Source organism: Lethenteron reissneri, unplaced genomic scaffold (assembly GCF_015708825.2).
Source record: "Lethenteron reissneri isolate LAM-NWPU_2019-01 unplaced genomic scaffold, ASM1570882v1 scaffold_1321, whole genome shotgun sequence".
NCBI classification, from domain to species: Eukaryota; Metazoa; Chordata; class Hyperoartia; order Petromyzontiformes; family Petromyzontidae; genus Lethenteron; species Lethenteron reissneri.
Genome location: NW_026891027.1, coordinates 32,574 through 57,188, shown reverse-complemented (window position 1 = coordinate 57,188; position 24,615 = coordinate 32,574). Strand labels below are relative to the sequence as shown.

At 57.3% G+C, this 24,615-nt stretch overlaps 1 protein-coding gene across 1 annotated transcript; it reads right to left on the bottom strand.

Moving 5' to 3' along the window:
- Positions 1-6,929: 6,929 nt before the first annotated feature.
- On the bottom strand, positions 6,930-24,157 carry LOC133361988 (fibroblast growth factor receptor 3-like). Its single transcript, XM_061580961.1, has 15 exons — positions 23,999-24,157; positions 22,878-23,001; positions 22,272-22,489; positions 20,360-20,519; positions 20,054-20,193; positions 19,840-19,916; positions 18,752-18,873; positions 18,213-18,323; positions 16,504-16,590; positions 16,286-16,386; positions 11,969-12,115; positions 11,476-11,546; positions 8,430-8,567; positions 7,658-7,772; positions 6,930-6,962 (listed from the first exon to the last, which is right to left on the bottom strand). Exons 1-15 carry the CDS (start codon positions 24,155-24,157, stop codon positions 6,930-6,932), a joined length of 1,803 nt encoding a protein of 600 aa, XP_061436945.1.
- Between the last annotated feature and the right edge of the window lie 458 nt (positions 24,158-24,615).

The window sequence follows — 24,615 nt, the reverse complement described above, 5'->3', positions numbered from 1 at the left end:
CTTGTGTAGCCCCTCCCCCTCTCGCTCTCGAGTCACATGACGTCATCCGTCCCTACGCGGACGCGCTCATTGGCTACAGGATGCGCGTGCGTGACGTCATCACCCAGTGGGGAGTTCGCCGATTGGCTTACGTGGCAATGGAGGGGTGGGGGGGGGTTTGTTGTGCTGTGACGTCACCTCACACCGGACGCGCTTTGAGCCCCCGCCCCCAGCAACGGCGGACCAATCGGAAGAGCGGAAAATTCTCGAGGGGGCGTGGCCCCCGCGGAGGAGGACCAATGAGACGCGCGTATCGGCGGCGTGCACCAGAGACCCAACGACTACAATGTTATCTCAATAGGAATCGATCCGAGTTTATAATTTGACCTTGAATCGATTTTCTCTGCACGTGACTTCAGCTCGGAGGTCGCGGGGTGTGAGTAGGGAGTGGTGGTGCAGTGGTTAGCGCACCGTGTGTGTGTGGGGAGTGGTGGTGCAGTGGTTAGCACACTGTGTGGTGGTGGTGGTTGTGGTGGTGGTAGTGGTGGTTGTGGTGGTGGTTGTTGTGGTCAGGGTCGGGATCGAACCCACGACCTCCTGTAGACCAGGCGAGGTGGTCAACATCTCATAGCCACACGGAGCCAACGGAACGGATAATGTAATCGATGATAATCGATCATCAAAGAGAGGGAGACACGCAAAACGATGATTATAATCGATGGGAATCGATTAGCAGAGAGAGACGCGCAAACCAACGATTAGAATCGATGAGAATCGAACAAACGATTCTCGGTGACGTCATAATCCGGAGACCATTGCCAAGTTCAAGATGGCGGCACCCAGGTTGGAGGTTGTTGTTGTGGTGGTGGTGGTTGTTGTGGTGGTTGTTGTGGTTGTTGTAGTGGTGGTGGTGGTTGTTGTGGTGGTGGTTGTTGTGGTGGTTGTAGTGGTGGTGGTGGTTGTTGTGGTGGTGGTTGTTGTGGTTGTTTGGTGGTTGTTGTGGTGGTTGTTTGTGTGGTGGTTGTTGTTGTGGTGGTGGTTGTTTGTGTGGTGGTTGTTGTTGTTGTTTGTGTGGTGGTGGTTGTTGTGGTGATGGTTGTTTGTGTGGTGGTGGTTGTTGTGGTGGTTGTTGTGGTGGTTGTTTGTGTGGTGGTGGTTGTTGTTGTGGTGGTTGTTGTTTGTGTGGTGGTGGTTGTTGTGGTGGTTGTTGGGTTTAACGAGGCTGCATTGTGTGAGGAGCTCACAAATCCTTGAAAGATCTGGGCAAAGTCCCTTTGGTGAGCTCCTCCGGCAGGCAAGGCTGCGTTGGCTGGGTCATGTAGCCCGCATGCCCAGCCACCGCATGCCTTAACAGATTTTGTTCGGCCGGATCGAGGGGGCTAGACGGGCGCGGCACGGGCTGGAGAAGAGATGGAGTGATGTGGTACAGGAGGACGTGGAGCTGAGTGGACTTGCCGATGACTGGTACCAGCGGTGTCAAGATCGGCCTCAGTGGAGGAGGCTCGTGAAGGACGCTACTGGGCAGTTGGAGGCAGTCGCCCTCCAACAACAACGGAGGGCGGAGGAGCGACGCTCACAACAACGAGCGGAGCGCCGGGTGGCTAAAGCACAGCAAGTTGTCACAGTAGGGGGCACAGGTGGTGCATCAGCCAGTCATCTCGGTCATCTCAGTCAGTCGACCCATGGCACCTGCTGGGTCTGCCCCGTGACCTCCTGCCAGCGGGCGTTCGACACTTCACGTGGCCTCAAGGTGCACGTGGCCTGGCACAAGCGTCGTGGTGACGTCACCGCCACTTAGTGGCGAATGGCGGTTGCTGTTGTTCTAATGTGTGTGTCTGTGTGTAATGTATACACACACACACACACACGCTCACCTCTCCCCCACTCCCCTCCTCCCAGGCCGAAGGACTTTGTCACCACCATGGCCACCGCGGCCCTCCTGTCTGACGCTCCACGCCCTGCCCCTGCTGCTGCTGCTGCTGCTGCTGCCCCTGCTGCTGCTGCTGCCCCTGCTGCCGCCGCACCACCGCTTGGCTCCCTGCTGCGCCGCTGGTGGTCCGGCTTCGTGGGCGCTCTCAGAGGCTGCTTCTTCACCACCAGCACCGCCACCGCCGCCACTGCCAACACCGCCGGAGGGGGGCGGCAGAGAGAGAGAGGAGGCTTCTCGGTGGGGGAGGGTGGGGGAGGTGGCGGTGTTGGTGGTGGCGTTGGTGGTGTTGGCGGTGGTGGTGGCGGCGTTGGTGGTGGCGATGGTGGTGGTGGTGGTGGCGGTGGTGGCGGTGTTGGCGGTGGCGGTGTTGGCGGTGGTGGTGTTGGCGGTGGTGGTTGTGGTGTTGGCGGTGGTGGCGGTGGTGGTGGTGTTGTTGGCGGTGGTGGTGTTGTTGGCGGTGGTGGCGGTGGTGGCGGTGCTGGTGTTGGCGGTGGTGTTGGCGGTGGTGGTGTTGTTGGCGGTGGTGGCGGTGGTGGTTGTGGTGTTGCTGTTGGTGGCGGTGATTGCCAGCAACCTGACAAGTTGGCGGTGGCGGTGGTGTGGGCGGCTGGGAAGCTGCGCTCAATATTCACGCTGCTCGTTGAGTGTGAGGAGGACGACCATGTGAGACCACGGGTGGGGCGCACGGGGGGACAAGGATATGTGTCTGTGTGTGTGTGTAGGTCACTCAGCCTCAAATGTGTAAACATCGCTGCTAGGGCGACAAAGGGCATGGTGTTGGCCACCGACCCCCTCGTGTGCCGTGCCGGCCTTTACAGGTGCTACTCGCTCACAGCACTTGCTCCTACAGTCTGTTAAGGCTACACGGGGGATTTTTGTCTGTGAGGCAGTCGCCCTCCAACAACAACGGAGGGCGGAGGAGCGACGCTCACAACAACGAGCGGAGCGCTGGGTGGCTAAAGCACGGCAAGTTGGCACAGTAGGGGGCACAGGTGGTGCATTACCCAGTCATCTCGGTCATCTCAGTTGACCCGTGGCACCTGGGTTTGCCCCTTGACCTCCTGCCAGTGGGCGTTTGACACTTCACGTGGCCTCAAGGTGCACATGGTCTGGCGAATGGCGGTTTGTGCATCTCCTCACCTCCCCGTGCCCCTACAGGTGCTTGCGTCTGCATGCGAGATGTTGCAAGTCCTCAGCTCCAGCCATGCTGGCGCATTGGCATTTAGCAACAATGGAAGCCTCGCGGCCTTAGCCAGCCTGCTGGGACGCACTCACAACCCTCACACCCTGGAGAAGATCACCGGTAGCAACCCACCCACACTCACCACCCACACTCACCACCCACACTCACCACCCACACTCACCACCACCCACACTCACCACCCACACTCACCACCCACACTCACCACCACCCACCCTCACCACCCACACTCACCACCCACACTCACCACCCACGCTCACCACCCACGCTCACCACCCACGCTCACCACCCACGCTCACCACCCACGCTCACCACCCACGCTCACCACCCACGCTCACCACCCACGCTCACCACCCACGCTCACCACTCACGCTCACCACCCACGCTCACCACCCACGCTCACCACCCACGCTCACCACCACCCACACTCACCACCCACACTCACCACCCACGCTCACCACCCACGCTCACCACCCACGCTCACCACCCACGCTCACCACCCACGCTCACCACCCACGCTCACCACTCACGCTCACCACCCACACTCACCACCCACACTCACCACCCACACTCACCACCACCCACACTCACCACCCACACTCACCACCCACACGCACCACCACCCACCCTCACCACCCACACTCACCACCCACACTCACCACCCACACTCACTACCCACGCTCACCACCCACGCTCACCACCCACGCTCACCACCCACGCTCACCACCCACGCTCACCACCCACGCTCACCACCCACGCTCACCACCCACGCTCACCACCCACGCTCACCACTCACGCTCACCACCCACGCTCACCACCCACGCTCACCACCCACGCTCACCCCCCACGCTCACCACCCACGCTCACCACCCACGCTCACCACCCACGCTCACCACCCACGCTCACCACCCACGCTCGCCACCCATGCTCGCCACCCACGCTCGCCACCCACCCTCGCCACCCACGCTCGCCACCCACGCTCGCCACCCACGCTCGCCACCCACGCTCACCACCCACGCTCACCACCCACACTCACCACCCACACTCGCCACCCACCCTCGCCACCCACACTCACCACACTCACCACCCACGCTCACCACCCACGCTCACCACCCCTACCCCAGGCACGCTGTGGAACCTGTCGCGCCACGAGTTTCTGAGGGCTGCGCTGGTGGAGCTTTGCCTCCCGGCGCTGGTGGAGCACGTGCTGGTGCCAGAGAGCGGCTGGAGGAGCAACTTTGGAGACTCGCCCGCCTCACCCTCCCCACCCGGCTCGTCCGCCTCGCCTTCCGCGGCGTTCTGCAACGCCTTGACGTGCCTACGGTAAGGGGCGGTGATTTCGTGGTGGACGCGACGGGGAACGCCGCGGTTGACGCGACGTCACGCGGTGGACGCGACGGGGAACGTCGGGGGTTCACGTCACGGCGGTGACATTGCAGGGAGTTGAGCTCGGCAGATCCGGACGGACGGCTCAGCACGTGGAAGGGCGAGGGGATGGTGGACTGCGTGCTGCGCTTCGTCCGCTCGGCACTGAGAGGACGCAACATCGAGACCAAGGTGACCCCCACACCGCGATGGGTAGCGGTGGTGTAGCGGTTAGCGCTACGCTGCTCTATGAACCCGGCGGCGGGTCCAAGTGTGTCGAGTCCAACTCGGTCGCAGACGTTGTCTTGGGAGCAACACTCTTCAGCGACACAACACAAGCTACACTTGGGTGTTGACCGCATGACTAGAGACTTCTTCAACCCGATGTGGATCTTCATCGCCAGCAACACGAAGAACCCCGAGCCCCTCACTCTTTGGTCTGCATCAGCAGCAGGCCACGCTTTCCCGCCCGATGATGGACACTTGCGTGGCGCCCGAAACGTCGTGATTTAATTTATTTTTAATTTTATTTTATTTTTCACCTACGTGACTTTACCGAAAACACCAAAGAGTATGAATCATCGCAGTCGCGAAAACTTCAGATCTACAACCCCTCGCCCCGCCCACCTTCTAGATCTTTCCGGCTCTTTCCCGAAGGCTCCCCGAAGGCTCTCGTAGACCATGTGACCGCCCAGCGGCCCCCCGTCCACCGGTGGCCCCCCTCCAATATCATCCGGTGACGTGTCGGCAGGTCAACCGGCGTATCGTGCCCCAACGTAACCCTGGCTGGCTGACGCTCCCTCTCCCTCTCGCTCCCTCGCCGGGAGCCCGCACCGCACGCTGTACACGGTGCCTCCGCGCTGACCAGCGCTCACCCAGCCCCGCTAGGGCTGGTGGTACTACGCCCAGTGAGCGGGCTGCACGTAATGCCAACACATCATCCGCCGTAGCTTCGTAAGCCCGGCACCACACAGTGACAATCACAGTCACTACACAAGCAAGAACATCTGCTGGACTACATTGTGACGGACCAGTGGATACGGGCCCATGTCCTTGACACCAGGAGCTGATTTGCCCACTGACCATTGACTTGTCATCTGCAAGATGCGCCTGCCATTCTTCCACTCCGGTGGGGGGTGTACACCCAGGACCCCATTCAAACCCATCGTGGCCTGGTCTCAGCTAGCTGATTAAAGTTTCAAGCAAGAATTTCATCATCGCTTGCGGCTAGGGTTGGCATCGTCCTCCACTCCTCATGTCGAGGGGAAATGGGCGAGGTTTAGGACTGTGGCTCATGCAGCTGCAATGGCTACTTTGGGTACACGGTCCATACCTCCTCAGAGACCCTGGCTGACAAAAGAGGTGTTCAGGCTGGCTGAAAAAAAGCGACAGGCCCTCTCTCATCGTCTACAGCATCCCACGTCAGAGAATGAGGAAGCTTACCGCAGCCTTCGCTCGGAGGTTCGGAGAGCCGTGAGGTGCTGCAAGGATGGGTGGTGGTCGTGGGTTGCTGAGGAGATGGAGTCTGCCTCAATGGCCTGCGATCACAAATCGCTGTTTATTTCCATAAAAAAGTAACCTACAGCGCCACACCTATTACCATCATTAGGGAAAAGATTGGTGATCCAATCTCCGACCCTCAGGAACAGGTTTTCAGATTTGCTGAGCATTTCTGTGAGGTCCTGGGGGAGGGGAAATACCCCAGCCTGGAAAATATCGTGGGACAAAGTGGGGATGACCCTGCTGAGGCTGTGGTGGCTCAAATATTGGAAGAGGAAGTCACCCCCTGTGAGTGGCTGGCTGAGGTGCCATCAGTTGAGGAAGTACTGAAAGCGTTCCAGAGCCTGAGACCAGGAAATGCACCAGGCAAAGATGCTCTCCCAAGTGTTGTGTGGTTATTCCTGACACCGCTGGAGACTTGTAGATCCACACGGAGACGGAGCTTCATGTAAGGGCTTGCGCCAGTTGTTTTATTAAACACTCTTCACACCACTCTGCTTACACTCTGAGTACTGCTGCACAATCACTGCCTACGCTGCACACCTGACGCCTTCGCCCGTCATGGTGCAGGCGTCGGACCTCTGGCTGCACGTGGAACTGTCTCCCATTACTCCATGCCCCGCCACGGCTCCCCCTCGTCTGCCCCGGGCGGGGGCACGCCGCCATCACCGCCCGGCGACGAGGTTTGGGCTTCTAACCCTCGAGCCTTCCTCCTTCGGCGGCGGCGGTGGCTGCTGCTGGGGATTCCTAGCACACCCGTAGGTTACCCTAGCCTGGTGCTAAAAATAGTGTAGTGTATAGTAGTGTGGTGTATAGTGTAGTGTATAGTGTAGTGTATATTGTATAGTAGCGTAGTGTATAGTAGCACCACCAGCACCACCACCACCTCCCTCCTTCACCACCAGCACCACCAGCACCACCACCACGGGGAGTGTCGGCGAATCTCCAGGCGGGCTACATCAGTCCGGCCGTCATGTCCACGTAGTCCTAGCGCACACAGACAAGCAGACCCCCCATTGTGTGGCCTCAAACAGGCTGTCGGAGCAAGTGATGTTCGTGGGTAGAGGTGGGGAGAGATGGGGGAGAGGTGGGGGAGAGATGGGGGAAAGATGGGGGAGAGATGACAAAGACCAAGATCCCCGTGTAGCCTGAACAGACTGTAGGGGCAAGTGCTGTTAGCGAGTAGCAGCACCTATGAAGGCTACCGGCGCTGTGGCACACGAGGGGGTGGGTGGCCAGCACCACGCCCGGCCGCCTTTGTCTCCCCGGCGGCGATGTTTACTACACATACCACGCCAGGTACTCGATTGAGGCTGAGTCGACCTAGTGGAGACCCGGGACCAGAACAGATCATCGCTATCACTGGTGTCAAGAAGATCAACGTTTAGTCCTTTTAAAATAAACATCTCATCATGGCCAAAGCCACCGCCGCCACCACCACCACCACCGCCACCACCGCCACCACCACCGCCGCCACCACTGCCGCCACCACCACCGCCACCACCACCGCCACCACCGCCACCACCGCCACCACTTCTCTTCCCTCTACGGCATCCTACGAGCGTGGTGGCAAGCGCGAGGTCGCAGGTTCGACCCGTACGGCCTGACGACCCCCACGTCTCCATCTCTCTCTCTGCCCCGTGGCCCGTGTCGTCCCCCCTCCCGGACGGGGCAGCGGTCACCTCGTCACGGCGGCCCCCGTTGGCCACGAGGATCCGCCCCAAGTCGTCCGCCAGCCGCGCGAACGTCGGTCTGTCGCTGGGGACGGTCGCCCAGCACTCGCTCATCGTCGCGTGTCTGCGCACGGCGACACGCGAGTCAAGTTCAACACGCGCCGTGCGTGTACACCGTGCGCACGGCGTACACGCAATGTGCACAGACATGCAGCTACTACATTTACAATCATAGAGTAGTGTATAGTGTAGTGTATAGTGTAGTGTATAGTGTAGTGTATAGTGTAGTGTATAGTGTAGTGGATAGAGTAAACCCACTACTGTATTTACAATTATAGAGTAGTGTATAGTGTAGTGTATAGAGTAGTGTATAGTGTAGTGTATAATGTAGTGGATAGAGTAAACCCGCTACTGTATTTACAAGTATAGTGTAGTGTATAGTGTAGTGTACAGAGTAAACCCACTACTGTATTTACAATTATAGTGTAGTGTATAGTGTAGTGTACAGAGTAAACCCACTACTGTATTTACAAGTATAGTGTAGTGTATAGTGTAGTGTATAGTGTAGTATATAGTGTAGTGTATAGTGTAGTGTATAGTGTAGTGTATAATGTAGTGTATAGAGTAAACCCACTACTGTATTTACAATTATAGTGTAGTGTATAGTGTAGTGTATAGTGTAGTGTATAGAGTAATAATAACAACATCAACGAACGACGCTCCTGTAGGTAACATGACGTCATCGTCGTAGTCGTCGTTGCGATCTCCGATTCCTACTCACAGCTCGTCGGAGCAGAGGGCAGGCCGCTCCATGCGGTAGCCATCACCGAGCAGCTTGAAAAGCTTTTCCACGGGGACGCCCGGGTACGGAGAGCCCCCCAGGGTGAAGATCTCCCACAGCAGCACCCCGTAGGACCACCTGCACACACATACGCACAAACACGCGCACACATGCAAATGCATGCACAACCACACACACACACACGCATACACATGCATGCTCACGCACGTACACAACAACAACAACCGCCATTCGCCACTAAATGGTAGTGACATCACCACGGCGCTTGTGCCAGGCCATGTGCACCTTGAGGCCACGTGAATTGTCGAACGCCCGCTGGCAGGAGGTCACGGGGCAGACCCAGCAGGTGCCACGGGTCGACTGACTGAGATGACCGAGATGACTGGCTGATGCACCACCTGTGCCCCCGACTGCCAACTTGCTGTGCTTTAGACACCCGGCGCTCCGCTCGTTGTTATGAGCGTCGCTCCTCCGCTCTCCGTTGTTGTTGGAGGGCGACTGCCTCCAACTGCCCAGTAGCGTCCTTCACGAGCCTCCTCCACTGAGGCCGATCTTGACACCGCTGGTACCAGTCATCAGCAAGTCCACTCAGCTGCACGTCCTCCTGTACCACATCACTCCATCTCTTCTCTAGCCCGTGCCGCGTCCGTTTAGCCCCCTCAATTCGGCCGAACAAAAGCTGTTTAGGCAAGCGTAGAGAAGGGAGGGAATGACTGTGGCCGAGAAGGCCTGAAGCTTCGTGCGGAGCCGGTCATAAGCACACTGCCCAGGTATGGGAAACTCTCCACTCTCTGCACAACTGCCCTATCACCAATTGGGAGTTGTGGGGGTGGAGTGTCCAATGGTACAAAATACCCAGGCAGGTGCTGATGGTAAGGCTCCACCTCTTAGTGGCACACTCCAGTTTCAGCAGAAGCATCTCTAACTTCTCCTTTGAATGAGCAGCAATTACCAAATCATCGGCATACGTAACATGGTTGAGCAATAGGGAGCCATCCCTTGACCAAACCCGGGCATCGAATAGCCTCCCATTGCATCTGTACCACATGGAAATTCAGCTACTGAAGGTTTCACGAACTACGTGGTTGAAATAGATGTTACATAATGTGGGAGCCAGAGGACATCCCTGTCGCACCCTAAAGTAAACAGCGAATGTCTCCGACTCCCGGCCACGTAGTTTTACCCGGGCCCGCTCACCATCATGAAGGTCCTTAATGATCGCGAGCAGAGGGTCAGGTACTCCGAAAGCACGAAGAACAACCCAGAGCCCATGCCTACTGATAGTATCATAGACCTTGACCGGGTCAATAAAGCAGAGATGTAGGTCTTGTTGGAATTCCATCCACCTCTGCTGTAGCAGACAGACAGAAAATATGGCATCTGTGCAGGACCGGCCTTTCCTGAAACCACATTGGGGCTCCTCAAGCCTCTCCTCAGCGTGCCTAGCAAGGCGATGTTGAATAATCCTTGCCAGGACCTTTCCCGGCACACTGAGGAGTGAGATGCCCCTGTAGTTGTTACAGTCTGTGCGGTCCCCCTTCTTAAAGAGTGGGACCACCAGGGCATCCTTCCAATCCTGCGGAACCCATCCATTGGTCCAGACTGTCGTTATGATGTCATGTAGGGCAGTCTGTGCACAAACGCCACTCTCCCTCAGCATGTCGCTTGGGAGATGATTTTTGCCCGGTGCCTTTCCTGGTCCCTGACTCTGGATCACCTTCAGTACTTCCTTAACAGATGGCACCTCAGCCAGCAACTCACAGGGGGTGACTTCTTCCTCCAATATTTGAGGCACCGCAGCCTCAGCAGGGTTATCCCCACTTTGCCCCATGATGTTTTCCAGGCTGAGGAATTTCCTCTCCCCCAGGACCTCAAAGATTCTCAGCAAATCTGCAAACCTGTTCCTGGGGACAAATAGTTTGCTGCTTTAGCCCACCGGTGTGTTGAAGCGTGAAACCACAACATTTACAATTTGAGAACGACGTTTCGCTGGTAATTGCATCCAGCATCATCGGGCAATTCGCCAGAATGGTGAGGCTCTGCTGTGTCTCCCGTTCTTATATATTTACTGATTGGCCGTGTCGGGTGGTGGAGGGTTACGACACATTTATAAATAACGCGATCCAAACCCAAAAACGTTGATTATGAATAATATTGGTCGCGAAAGCCTACGTGTTAAACTGTTCCTGGGGGTCGGAGATTCCCCTAATGATGGTAATAGGTGTGGTACTGCAGGTGACTTTTTTGATGGAGTTAAATAGTGATTTGTGATCGTGGGCCACTGAGGAAGACTCCATCTCCTCAGCAACCCGTGACCACCACCCATTCTTGCAGTGCCTCACGGCTCTCCGAACCTCCGAGCGAAGGCTGTGGTAAGCCTCTTCATTCTCTGACGTGGGATGCTGTAGACGATTAGAGTGGGCCTGTCGCTTTTTCTCAACCATCCTGAACTCCTCTGTCAGCAGTGTGCCTGCTGACGTCACGCTCCCCCCCCCCCCCCAAACCCTCCGCGTAGGCCGTGTGTTAACCCAAGCAAGAGTCCAAGTCTCAGGCGAAGCCGGGGAGTCAAGCGACTATTTGTATAATTGGCTAAGATGTGATTTTTGCTGTGTTTTGTGATACTATTATTCTCATTTCTTTCTTATTTTTTTTATTTTCTCTCTATTTTTACTTACGACTGACCTTCATATATGACCAAATACCCATCCCAAACGGCGTTAAAAACACAAAGAACAATTAAAAAAAACTTCTCCCTGGCTGGAGGTGAGTGAGGGGACCAAAAAAATGTACGCGGTTTTTCCAGATCGTGGGGGGCCCGCGCCCTTAACCCCCGAGATGTGGAAGGGTCGACCGTATACAGCGGTAGCAGGCAGTGTCAGGGTCTGGATGGAACCCACGACCTCCTGCGTACCAGCCGAGGTAGTCAACGTGTCACAGCCACTCACACAGGCAGTGTCAGGGTCTGGATGGAACCCACGACCTCCTGCGTACCAGCCGAGGTAGTCAACGTGTCACAGCCACTCACACGTCGCTCCGCTGTGTGTAGACGCGGTGCAGCAACGCCTCCGGTGCCATCCACTTCACCGGCAGGCGTCCCTGGAGGGGCGACAGGTGACGAGGGGAGGTCAACGACGCACAGCCTGACCCTTGACCCACCACCACCACCACCCTTTTATCCACCACCACCCTCTCCCCTACCTCCCTCTCTTTTCTTTTTTACGATCAGAGGAAACAAGAAGATGCTCGGTGTAGTCGGCACTTTGCTTCGTTCATCATTTCGTAATTTTTTCCAATGTTTTGCTTTATGTGCCCCCCCCCTCTTCTTTTTTTCAAATGAAAGATTTCATGAAAGATTCTCTCTCTTCCCCCCCCTTCCCCCGGGCATGACCACCGCCACCACCACCACCTCCTCCACCGCCACCACCACCGCCACCACCTCCACCACCGCCACCACCACCACCTCCACCACCGCCTCCACCGCCGCCACCGCCGCCACCACCGCCACCACCGCCACTCACGGCAGCAGTCTTGTGCTGGTAGTAGTAGTCACGTTCGCCGCCCACGTCGCGGGTGAGGCCCAGATCGGCGATTTTCACCGAATAGCCGCCACCAACTCCGCCGTCAACGACGAGGACGTTCCTGGCCGCCAGGTCCCGGTGAACGCACTGTGACACCGACACACACGGTGCGTGGGTAGGTGTGTGTGGGTAGGAGATGTGTGTGGGTAGGGGTGTGTGGGTAGGAGATGTGTGTGTAGGGGTGTGTGGGTAGGGGTGTGTGGGTAGGTGTGTGTGGGTAGGTGTGTGTGGGTAGGGGTGTGTGGGTAGGGGTGTGTGGGTAGGGGTGTGTGGGTGCCGGACGGGCAACTCTGTCGTGGACAGTGCTGTGAGGGGAGGGCCAATGCCGATTGGCCTCTCCCGTCATGGCGTCTGTGACCACCACAGTGGCTAAACGGGGGCTCTGGACGGGTGCAATGGGTTGGTAATCCCTCCACCTTCAATTAATTACCACTAAACCACAAATTAAATATGTAACTAATAAGTTTGTGGCGCAGGCCATGGGGGGGGGGGGGACAGGTGTCTATGACGTCTCCTGGCCAAACCCCAATTGTCGGAACCAGGAGATTGAATCTTCACCCTTGGGGCTCCTCCAGAAACAACGAAAAACCACTTCGTGTGGCGAGGTGGAATGTTCGAACACTCACTGCGGAGGAGAGGCTGCCACTCCTCTGTCGGGAGCTGGACCGGTACCGCCTGGATCTCTGTGGCATTCAGGAGGTCCGGTGGACCGGTCCTGGCTCCTGCCACCATGAGGGGTGGACAGTACTTTACTCGGGGCAGGAGACTGCCAAACAACAGGGTGTGGCTCTTCTTCTGAACAAAAGAATGAAGGGGGCGTGGGAGCGTGGCGGTGAGGTGTGGGAAGCTGTAAGCCCCAGGCTACTGTGGGCTCGCCTTCCCATCAACCGGAGACGAGGAGTGGTGGTCGTGGTTACTTATGCCCCCACCGAACACGAACATCCGTGGAGGGATGCAGGCAAAGCCGATGAGTCAAATGCCTTCTATGACCTCCTGTCACAAGTGCTGGCTAGATTGGCCACTCGGGATAGAGTCATCTTGTTGGGTGACTTCAATGCCTGAGTTGGTCATAATGCTGGCACCTGATCTGGAGTGATTAGAAGGCATGGGCCAGATCAGCTCAATAACAACGGTAGGAGGCTGCTAGATTTTTGTGCAGCCCATGGGCTTGTAATTACCAACACGCTCTTCCGGCATCGGCGCATCCACACAACATCATGGATGCATGACGGGTCCAAGCAAGAACATCTGCTGGTCTACATAGTGACGGACCAGCGGATGCGAGCCCATGTCCTTGACACCAGGACCTACCGTGGAGCTGATCTGCCCTCTGACCATCGACTAGTCATCTGTAAGATGCGCCTGCCATTCTTCCACTCCGGTGGTGGGTGTACACCCAGGACCCCCTTCCAACCTAAAGTGGCCTGGTCTCAGCTGATGAAAGTTGCAAGTGAGAATTTCATCATTGCTTGCAGATGGGGTTGGCATCGTCCCAACTCCTCCTGATGTCGAGGGTTAATGGGCGAGGTTTAGGACTGTGGCTCATGCAGCTGCAATGGGTGCTTTGGATACGCGGTCCAGACCTCTCCAGAGACCCTGGCTGACAGAGGAGGTATTCAGGATAGTTGAGAAAAAGCGACATGCCCACTCTAATCGTCGACAGCATCCCACGTCAGAGAATGAGGAGGCTTACCGCAGCCTTCGCTCGGAGGTCCGGAGAGCCGTGAGGCGCTGCAAGGATGGGTGATGGTCATGGGTTGCTGAGGAGACGGAGTCTGCCTGAGTGGCTCACGATCACAAATCACTATTTAACTCCATCAAAAAAGTAACCTGCAGCGCCACACCTATTTCCATCATTAGGGGAAAAAACGTTGATCCAATCTCCGACCCCCAGGAACAGGTTTGCAGATTTGCTGAGCATTTGTGTGAGGTCCTGGGGGAGGGGAATCCCTCAGCCAGGAAAACATCATGGCGCAAAGTGGGGATAACCCTGCCGAGGCTGCGGTGCCTCAAATATTAGAGGAAGAAGTCACCCCCTGTGAGTGGCTGGCTGAGGTGCCATCTGTAGAGGAAGTACTGAAGGCGATCCGGAGTCTGAGACTAGGACAGGCACCGGGCAGAGATAATCTCCCAAGCGAAATGCTGAGGGAGGGTGGCGTTTGTGCACAGACTGCCCTACATCATATCATAACAAAAGTCTGGACCACTGGACGGGTTCCGGAGGATTGGAAGGATGCCCTGGTGGTCCCCCTCTTTAAGAACGGGGACCACACAGACTGTAACAACTACAGGGGCATCTCACTCCTCAGTGTGCCGGGAAAGGTCCAGGCAAGGATTATTCAACATCGCCTTGCTAGACACACTGAGGAGAGGCTTGCGAGCCCCAATTCGGTTTCAGGAAAGGGCGGTCCTGCACAGATGCCATATTTTCTGTCTGTCTGGTACAGCAGACGTGTAGGGAATTCCAACAAGACCTACATCTCTGCTTTATTGACCTGGTCAAGGTCTATGATACCATCAGGAGGCCTGGGCTCTGGGTTGTTCTTCGTGCTTTCGGAGTCCCTGATCCACTGCTCACGATCATTAAGGACCTTCATGATGGTGAGTGGGCCCAGGTAAAACTACGTGGCCGGGAGTCGGAGACATTCGCTGTTTATTTTGGGGTGCGACAGGGATGTCCTCTGGCTCCCACATTATGTAACATCTATTTCGACCACGTAGTTCGTGAAAACTTCAGTAGCTGTACCGGAGGAATTTACATGTGGTACAGATACAATGGGAGGCTATTCGATGCCCGGGTGTGGTCAAGAGATGGCTCCCTATTGCTCAACCACGTTATGTATGCCGATGATCTGGTAATTGCTGCTCACTCAGAAGAGGAGTTGGAGGCACTGCTGCTGGAACTGGAGCGTGCCACTAAGAGGTGGGGCCTTACCATCAGCCCCACCAAAACTAAGCAACTGCCTGGGTATTTTGTACCATCGGACACTCCACCCCCACAACTCCCAACTGGTGTTGGGGCAGTTGTGCAGAGAGTGGAGAGTTTCCCATACCTGGGCAGTGTGCTCATGACCGGCTCCGATTTGACAGCAGAGGTCTCACTCCGAATCAGTCGAGCGGCAATATCTTTTCATCGGTTGCATACCGCTGTGTGGAAGCTACCTGGTCTGTCGCTCCGCACGAAACTTCAGGTCTTCTCGGCCACAGCCATTCCCTCCTTTCTCTACGCTTGCGAAACGTGGACCCCCCTAATGGAGCATCTTCACCGGTTAGAAATATTTAGGCTGGCCTGCCTACGATCCATCCTGGGTTTAACTAGGCTGGATTGTGTGAGGAGCTCATATATCCTTGAAAGATCTGGACGAAGTCCCATCGGTGAGCTCCTCCGGTAGGCAAGGCTGTGTTGGCTGGGCCATGTAGCCCGCATGCCCAGCCACCGCATGCCTAAACAGCTTTTGTTCGGCCTGGATTGAGGGGGCTAAACGGGCGCAACACTGGGCTAGAGAAGAGATGGAGTGATGTGGTACAGGAGGACGTGGAGCTGAGTGGACTTGCCGATGACTGGTACCAGCGGTGTCAAGATCGGCCTCTGTTGAGGAGGCTCGTGAAGGACGCTACTGGGCAGTTGGATGCAGTCGCCCTCCAACAACAACGAAGGGCAGAGGAGCGACGCTCACAACAACGAGCGGAGCACCGGGTGGCTAAAGCGCAGCCAATTGGTACAGTAGGGGGCACAGGTAGTGCATCAGCCAGTCATCTCGGTCATCTCAGTCAGTCGACCCGTGGCACCTGGGTCTGCCCCGTGACCTCCTCGACATTTCACGTGGCCTCAAGGTGCACATGGCCTGGCACAAGCGTCGTGGTGACGTCACCGCCACTTAGTGGCGAATGGCGGTTGTTGTTGTTCTAGATTTGAAGCTTTCGTGACTGCAAGGATTCATACTCTAAGTTTATTCAGTAAAGTCACGTAGGTAGAAAATGAAATTTAAATTAATAAAAATAAAATAATAAAAATCACGACGTTTCGGAGGCAACACAAGTCTCCGTCGTCTGGTGGGACCGTCACAGCCAGACTTGCTGTATCAAGTGAGGCAGGGATTCCAAGATGCAAGTTCTTAATTTGTATTTAAGATTTTTATTATTTTTTATTAATTTTAATTAAATTTTTTACCTACGTGACTTTACTGAAAAAACGAAGAGTATGTTGTTGTTGAGTGGGTAGATGTGCGTGCGTGCGGGCAGGTGTCGTCGCTGCACCTTCTTAGAGGTGAGGTACTCCATGCCGCGTGCCACCTGGCAGGCGAAGGCCACCAGCTGCAGCATGGAGAGCGTTTCGCCCTTCACCTCGTCGCCACCACCACCGCCACCACCGCCACCACCGCCACCACCGCCACCACCGCCGCCGCCACCGCCACCACCGCCGCCGCCACCGCCACCACCGCCACCACCGCCGGCTCCGTAGCCGCCACGCGCCGTGCACTCTGCGCCGGGCGTGCGGTGTGCACGCAGGAAGTCGCGCAGATTCCCCTTGGCCGCAAACTCAACGATCACGAGCAGGGGGCCTGGGAGAGTTGGGGGGGGGAAGGGGCACAGTGAGATGTTAACCACCTCGCCTGGTCTACAGGAGGTCGCGAGTTCAATTCCAACTCTGACGATGCCTGCTGCTGCTGCTGTTGTATATGTGGAGTCTGCGTGTCTCTTTATCATCATCACGATGGCTATGCGATGTTAACTACCTCGCCTGGTATACAGGAGGTCGCGAGTTCAATTCCAACTCTGACGATGCCTGCTGCTGCTGCTGTATATTTGGAGTCTGTGTGTCTCTTTATCATCATCACGGTGGCTATGAGATGTTAACTACCTCGCCTGGTACGCAGGAGGTCGTGCGTTCGATCCAGATGGATTTTTATTTCCTCCGTGTCCTACGGTTTTTCCCCTTTTCACATTTGGAATCGACGTCGCTACTAATGTCCACCAGAAATCATCCGTGATGGCCAGGTGGCTTCCAGAACAAGAGCAACGCAGCTCGAGGGGAGGGGGGGTCTTGCCTGACGACATACAAACTGGTGAGCAGCGGCGGGCAAGTCGCTCTCAACAGCAAACGTCACTGGGGCTGCCGCTGTCAAGCAAAGCGGCTTGAGCTGCCGTGAGTGGCGGCGGCGGCGGCCAGGGGTCGCTTGTGAAGAGGAGCCGTACAGGCAGCGGAGCGGAGGCCTCGCCTGCTGCTCGAATTGTCTACAAGTTCGTGTTGGTTTCATTGGCTTCGAAATAGAGAGGGGGACGGGGGAGGTGCAATGATCACAATCCCGGTTCTTTAGAAGCCGAGTCACCAAGAAGACGACCCAACTCTCGGCTTTGCCAAAATCACTCGCGAAGCCAAATTAGTCCACAAGGTGAAGAGTTCATCGCCATGACGTGGGAGGGGGGCTGCTCACCCCCCCGCTCACCACCCCCCCACACTCACCACCCACACTCACCACCCACGCTCACCACCCCCCCCCCCACGCTCACCACCCACACTCACCACCCCTGCTCACCACCCCCCCGCACTCACCACCCACGCTCACCACCCACACTCACCACCCACACTCACCACCCGCCCGCTCACCACCCCCCCACACTCACCACCCCCCCACACTCACCACCCACACTCACCACCCCCCCCCCCACGCTCACCACCCACACTCACCACCCACACTCACCACCCACGCTCACCACCCCCCCCCCACGCTCACCACCCACACTCACCACCCCTGCTCACCACCCCCCCGCACTCACCACCCACGCTCACCACCCACACTCACCACCCACACTCACCACCCGCCCGCTCACCACCCCCCCACACTCACCACCCCCCCACACTCACCACCCACACTCACCACCCCCCCCCCCACGCTCACCACCCACACTCACCACCCACACTCACCACCCACGCTCACCACCCCCCCCCCCCACGCTCACCACCCACACTCACCACCCCTGCTCACCACCCCCCCGCACTCACCACCCACGCTCACCACCCACACTCACCACCCACACTCACCACCCGCCCGCTCACCACCCCCCCACACTCACCACCCCCCCACACTCACCACCCACACTCACCACCCCCCCCCCCACGCTCACCACCCACACTCACCACCCACACTCACCACCCACACTCACCCCCCCCCCCCACGCTCACCGCCCCGTGTGCATGCGCCCAGCAGGTTCACCAGGTGGCTGTGCCGTCCCATCTTCTTGAGGGTCTCCAGCTCCGCGTGGAGGTCGTGGGTCTCCGCTTCCGTGGCGTGCGCTGGGCTCGCACGCCGCACGTCCGGACCCAAATTAAAAACAAACTCTTCTAGCGGTAAAGTCACCACGTAGAATGCAAATAATAAAATAATGAAACATAATAAAATAATAAAACATAATTTAGTAATACAAATAAAACATAATAAAATGCAATTCTCACGACGTTTCGGCCACCTCAGGTGAAGAACAGGTCTGTCTTTCCAACAGACCTGTTCTTCACCTGAGGACGGCTGCTTGCGTTGTGGCCGAAACGTCGTGAGAATTGTATTTCATTGTTTTATTTTTATTCTTTCATTATTTCCCTTCTACGTGACTTTACCGAAAGAACCAAGAAGATGAATCCCTGCAGTCACGAAATCTTTACATCGAAATGTAAACTTGTAGCGATCGCCCCACAAACTCCTAGTTCTAGAACCCCGCGGGCGTCACCCTTCAGCATCTTGACGGCGACGCGGACGCTGCGATGACGCCGTGACGGCTCCATGCCCAGCGCCTCGGCCAGCAGCACGCGGCCAAAACAACCCTCACCCAGCTGCTCACCCAGAGTCAGCCTGCACACACAGACACACAGACACACACAGACACACAGACACACACAGACACACAGATACACACACACACAGACACAGATACACAGAAACACACAGACATACACAGACACACACACACAGATACACAGACACAGACACGCGCACAGACACAGAGACACGCGCACAGACAGAGACACAGAGACACGCGTGCAGACACAGAGACACGCACAGACACAGAGACACAAACACAGACACACAGAGACACACAGACAGAGACACGCGCGCAGACACAGACAGACACAGAGACATAAAGACACAAGCACAGACATAGAGACACACAGACAGAGACACACGCACACAGAGACATGCACAGACACAGAGACAGACACAGAGACAGACACAGAGACACGCACAGACACACACAAAACAAAGAACCCCCGTGTAGCCTTAACAGACTGTAGGGGCAAGTGCTGTTAGCGAGCACCTATGAAGGCCGGAACGGAACACAAGGGGGTGGGTGGCCAGCACCACGCCCGACCGCCTTTGTCTCCCCTGTGGCGATGTTTACACCGCACCAGGTACTCATTTAAGGCTGAGTCGACCTAGGGGAGGCCCAGGACCGGTTCAGATAATCGTCACTGGTGTTGGCCGTGAGCGGGAATCGAACTCTGGTCGCCGGGTTCGTAGCGCAGCGTAGCGCTAACCACTACGCCATCACTCCACACACAGACACACACACTTATACACAGACACACACACATATAAACAGACACACAGACATATACACAGACACATAGACATATACACAGACACACATATATACACAGACACACACACATATACACAGACACACAAACATATACACAGACACACAGACATATACACACAACAACGACGACAACAACGATGATAACAACGATGATGACGACAACAACAACGATGATGACGACAACAACAACGACGACAACAACAACGATGATGACGAACCGTTCCCGAGGGAACTCCCAGCGGTCGCACGGCCCCGTCACCCCCGACAGCTCCACGCCGCTCAGCGCAGACAGCACCTGGGGCGGCACCACAACCACCACCACCATCATCACCACCACCTCCACAACCACCACCGCTACCACCGCCACCACCACCACCTCCGCCACCACCTCCACTACCACCAGCATCTCCACCACCACCACCTCAACTGCACCTGCATCTCCCCCTCTCCGCTCGTCGACCCTCTCCTCCTCCGCGTGAGGCCGGTGACAGCACCGATGGTGATCAGCAGCAGGAGGGAGGCGGCGCAAGAACCGCCGCCCACTCTCACGGGAGCAGCCAGGGCGGTGTCCACTGTCACAGGGAGACAGGCGAGGTAGTCAACATCTCATAGCCACCGTGATGATGAGAGAGAGAGAGAGACACGCAGACTCCAAATATACAGCAGCAGCAGGCATTGTCAGGATCGGGATCGAACCCACGACCTCCTGCAGAGCAGGCGAGGCAGTCGACATCTTACCAGCCGGCGTCTCTTGCGGCACGACGAGGAGCCATGCAGAGCGGTGAGCGAATCCCGCGGCGTTGCCCGCCAGGCAGGTGTAGCGGCCCGAGTCGTCCGTGCTGACGTTGCGCAGGTACAGCACGTCCGTCTCCACGTCCGTCACCTCCACGCCCACCGTCTTGAGGCGACACGGCGGGCGGCGCGGAGAGAGCGAGCGAATCAGCATCTTGTTTGTATACCCACGACGCAGGCTGCTGTGCGGGGTAGGGGTGATTTGGGTTGGAGCGTCGCATGTAAGCGTTGTGTCGTCGAACTCGCCACCACCCGACATGGCCAACGAGTAAGATTCAGTGTCACGTGAACAAGTTTCAACGTTATTTATTTATTTATTAGGTACCAGCAGTAAGTACCCGGCGAAGCGGTGGCTTCTGGGTCCTGTTGTTTAGAGGGTGACGTCAGCCTCCACTGAGTTTGGGTGGGTGAGTGGGTGGGTGAATGAGTGGGTGGGTGGGTGGGTTAGTGGGTAAGTGAATGAGTAGGTGAGTAGGTGGGTAGGTTGGTGACTGGGTGGGTGAGTTAGTAGGTGGGTGGGTGGGTGGGTGAATGAGTGGGTGAGTGGGTGGGTGGGTGACTGACTGGGTGGGTGAATGAGTGGGTGGGTGAATGAGTGGGTGGGTGGGTGAGTAGGTGGGTGGGTGACTGGGTGGGTGGGTGGGTGAGTGACTAGGTGGGTGGGTGGGTGGGTGGGTGAGTAGGTGGGTGGGTGGGTGACTGGGTGGGTGAGTGGGTGAATGAGTGGGTGAGTAGGTAGGTGGGTGGGTGGGTGGGTGAGTAGGTGAGTGGGTGGGTGAGTGGGTGGGTGGGTGAGTGAGTGGGAGAGTGAGTGGGTGAGTGGGTGACTGGGTGACTGGGTGAGTGGGTGAGTTAGTGGGTGGGTGGGTGACTGGGTGGGTGGGTGACTGACTGGGTGGGTGAATGAGTGGGTGGGTGAGTAGGTGGGTGGGTGACTGGGTGGGTGGGTGGGTGACTGGGTGGGTGAATGAGTGGGTGAGTAGGTAGGTTGGTGGGTGGGTGGGTGAATGGGTGGGTGGGTGAGTAGGTGGGTGGGTAGGTGAGTGGGTGGGTGAGTGGGTGGGTGGGTGAGTGAGTGGGAGAGTGAGTGGGTGAGTGGGTGACTGGGTGGGTGGGTGAGTGGGTGAGTTAGTGGGTGGGTGGGTGACTGGGTGAATGAGTGGGTGAGTGGCTGAGTAGGTGGGTGGGTGGGTGACTGGGTGGGTGAATGAGTGGGTGGGTGGGTGACTGGGTGGGTGAATGAGTGGGTGAGTAGGTAGGTGGGTGGGTGACTGGGTGGGTGGGTGAGTAGGTGGGTGGGTGGGTGAGTGAGTTAGTGGGTGAGTGGGTGAGTTGGTGGGTGAGTGGGTGGGTGAGTGAGTGGGTGGGTGAGTGGGTGGGTGAGTGAGTGAGTGGGTGAGTGAGTGGGTGGGTGAGTGAGTGGGTGGGTGAGTGAGTGGGTGGGGGTGAGTGAGTGAGTGAGTGGGTGGGTGGGTGGGTGAGTGAGTGGGTGGGTGAGTGAGTGGGTGAGTAGGTGGGTGGGTGAGTGAGTGAGTGGGTGAGTGGGAGGGTGAGTGGGAGGGTGAGTGTGTGGGTGAGTTGGTGGGTGAGTTGGTGGGCGGGTGGGTGAGTGGGTGGGTGAGTGGGTGGGTGAGTGAGTGGGTGAGTTGGTGGGTGAGTGGGTGGGTGAGTGAGTGGGTGAGTTGGTGGGTGAGTTAGTGGGTGGGTGGGTGGGTGAGTGAGTGAGTGTGTAAGTGTGTGAGTGGGTGAGTGAGTGAGTTAGTGGGTGAGTGGGTGGGTGGGTGAGTTGGTGGGTGAGTAGGTGGGTGAGTAGGTGGGTGAGTGAGTGGGTGGGTGCCCCCGTGCCTCGCCCGCTCACCGTGAGGACGTGCACGTAGGGTGAGCCATTGGGTGCTTCGAGGCTGCCATTCACCTCCACGTGCTTGAGCCACTGCACGTGGTGGTGCAGCTGCTGCTGACTGCTGCCGCCAGCGCTCTGCAGGACGACGCAGCGGAGCTCCACGTCGCTCCCCTCCGCCGCCGTCACGTTCGCCGGGAGGCCGTCCTGCAGCGACGGCCGCTGGGGCTGGCCACGCTCTGCACGCCGGGAGGGGCGGGAGGGGGTGGGGGGAGGGGAGGGGGGAGGGGAGAGGGAGGGAGGAGAGGGAGGGAGGGGGGAGGGGAGGGGGGGAGAGGAGAGGGATGGAGGAGAGGGGGGAGAGGAGAGGGAGGGGAGGAAACATTACGAAATGATGAACGAAGCAAAGTGTCGACTACACCGAGCATCTTCTTGTTTCCACTAATCGTAAAAAAAAAGAGAAAAAAAGGGAAGGGGGGAGATGGAGGGGTGAGAGGAAGAGGGGAGAGGGAGGGGGGAGAGGGGGGAGATGAGAGGGAGGGAGGGGGGAGAGGGAGGGGGGAGGGGGAGGAGAGGGAGGGAGGGGGAGGAGTGGGAAGGGGGAGAGTGGAGGGGGGGGGTCACCACCGATGACGACGAGCTGGTACGAGTGCTGGATGGAGCCGTGCTGGTTGCTGACCACACAGCTGTAGTTGCCCGCGTCAGAGGGCACCACGCTGTCCAGCACGAGCGTCCAGTCCTTGATCCTCAGCTTCAACAGCAGCAGCACAACAACAACAACATTATACACACACACACATCGCCATTGTCTTACACACTGCTTGGTCCCCACCAAAGTGTCGGACCAGACAATGTCACTCCCAGGACCATGTCTAGCAGCTCGTGGCTGCTTCCTGGACGGCGTGACAAATATAACAAGAGGCCGTCCACCCTTTCACCCGGCCATCAAACAGTTTGTACTATGAGACATCTCATTTGCCAGTGGCAAAATAAAGTAATAGGTTTTTACCCTTTCAACTGGTACAAAAACTGACACCTTTATACAGGGCATCATGTTTGCAATAATACACAACACAAGCAGTCAAAATGCAAACAAAAAGAAACAACTCTGATGATGATAATGATATGCACTGTCCTTGAAGTTGATTGGTCCACACCTGAGACAGCTTTTCTTAGAGCCCAGTCTCACCCTGGTGTTGGACCAGACGACGCCAAAAGTTTGTGTCAAGATGTGAAACCCATAATTATAGATTTGAAGCTTTCGTGACTGCAAGGATTCATATTCTTAGTTTTTTTCGGTAAAGTCACGTAGGTAAAAAAAATTTAATTAATAAAAGTAAAATAATAAAATAAAAATCACGACGTTTGGGAAGCTTGTGTTGCCTCCGAAACGTGATTTTTATTTAATTTTTATTTTACTTTTATTAATATAAATGTTTTACCTACACAGTGACTTTACCAAAAAAACCTAAGAATATGAATGTGAAGCCCAACCCGCTCACCTGGCCCCGCTCACCCAGCCCCGCTCACTGACCCCGCTCACCCAGCCCCGCTCACCCAGCCCGCTCACCCGGCCCCGCTCACCCTGCCCCGCTCACCCGGCCCCGCTCACCCGGCCCCGCTCACCCAGCCCGCTCACCCAGCCCGCTCACCCAGCCCCGCTCACCCTGCCCCGCTCACCCAGCCCCGCTCACCCAGCCCGCTCACCCAGCCCGCCTCACCTAACCCGCTCGCCCGGCCCCGCTCACCCGGAAGGCCCCGAGGCGCCGCTCCTCCCCGCCGTGGAGGCGCCCTCCGTCGTGGAGCCAGACGACGGAGGGCGTGGGCACTCCGGTGGCGAGGCAGCGCAGCTTGACGCTGCTGCCGCTGGGCACCACCCACAGCGGCTTGGACAGCGAGCCGGACATGCGGCTCCAGCGAGGTGGGCCACCAGGACCCCGTGGTCGTGCGCACTTGGGGGGCGGGGGGAGAGATACGTCACTCACCACTCACCCACCACTCGCCACTCACCACTCACTCACCACTCACTCACACCGCCACTCACCACTCACCACTCACACCCGCCACTCACTACTCACCACTCACTCACCACTCACTCACCACTCACACCGTCACTCACCACTCACACCGCCACTCACCACTCACACCGCCACTCACCACTCACACCGCCACTCACCACTCACACCGCCACTCACCACTCACACCGCCACTCACTACTCACTCACCACTCACTCACCACTCACCACTCACACCGTCACTCACCACTCAAACCGCCACTCACCACTCACACCGCCACTCACCACTCACACCGCCACTCACCACTCACACCGCCACTCACCACTCACACCGCCACTCACCACCTCAC

Excerpts from the sequence above, each read along its gene's own strand:
- LOC133361988 (XM_061580961.1), bottom strand. The coding sequence starts at position 24,157 with ATGTCCGGCTCGCTGTCCAAGCCGCTGTGGGTGGTGCCCAGCGGCAGC. Across the intron at positions 20,194-20,359 it reads GCCGCAAGAGACGCCGGCTG|TGGACACCGCCCTGGCTGCT; the intron begins GTAAGATGTCGA and ends TCCCTGTGACAG. Across the intron at positions 19,917-20,053 it reads GCGGAGAGGGGGAGATGCAG|GTGCTGTCTGCGCTGAGCGG; the intron begins GTGCAGTTGAGG and ends GTGCCGCCCCAG.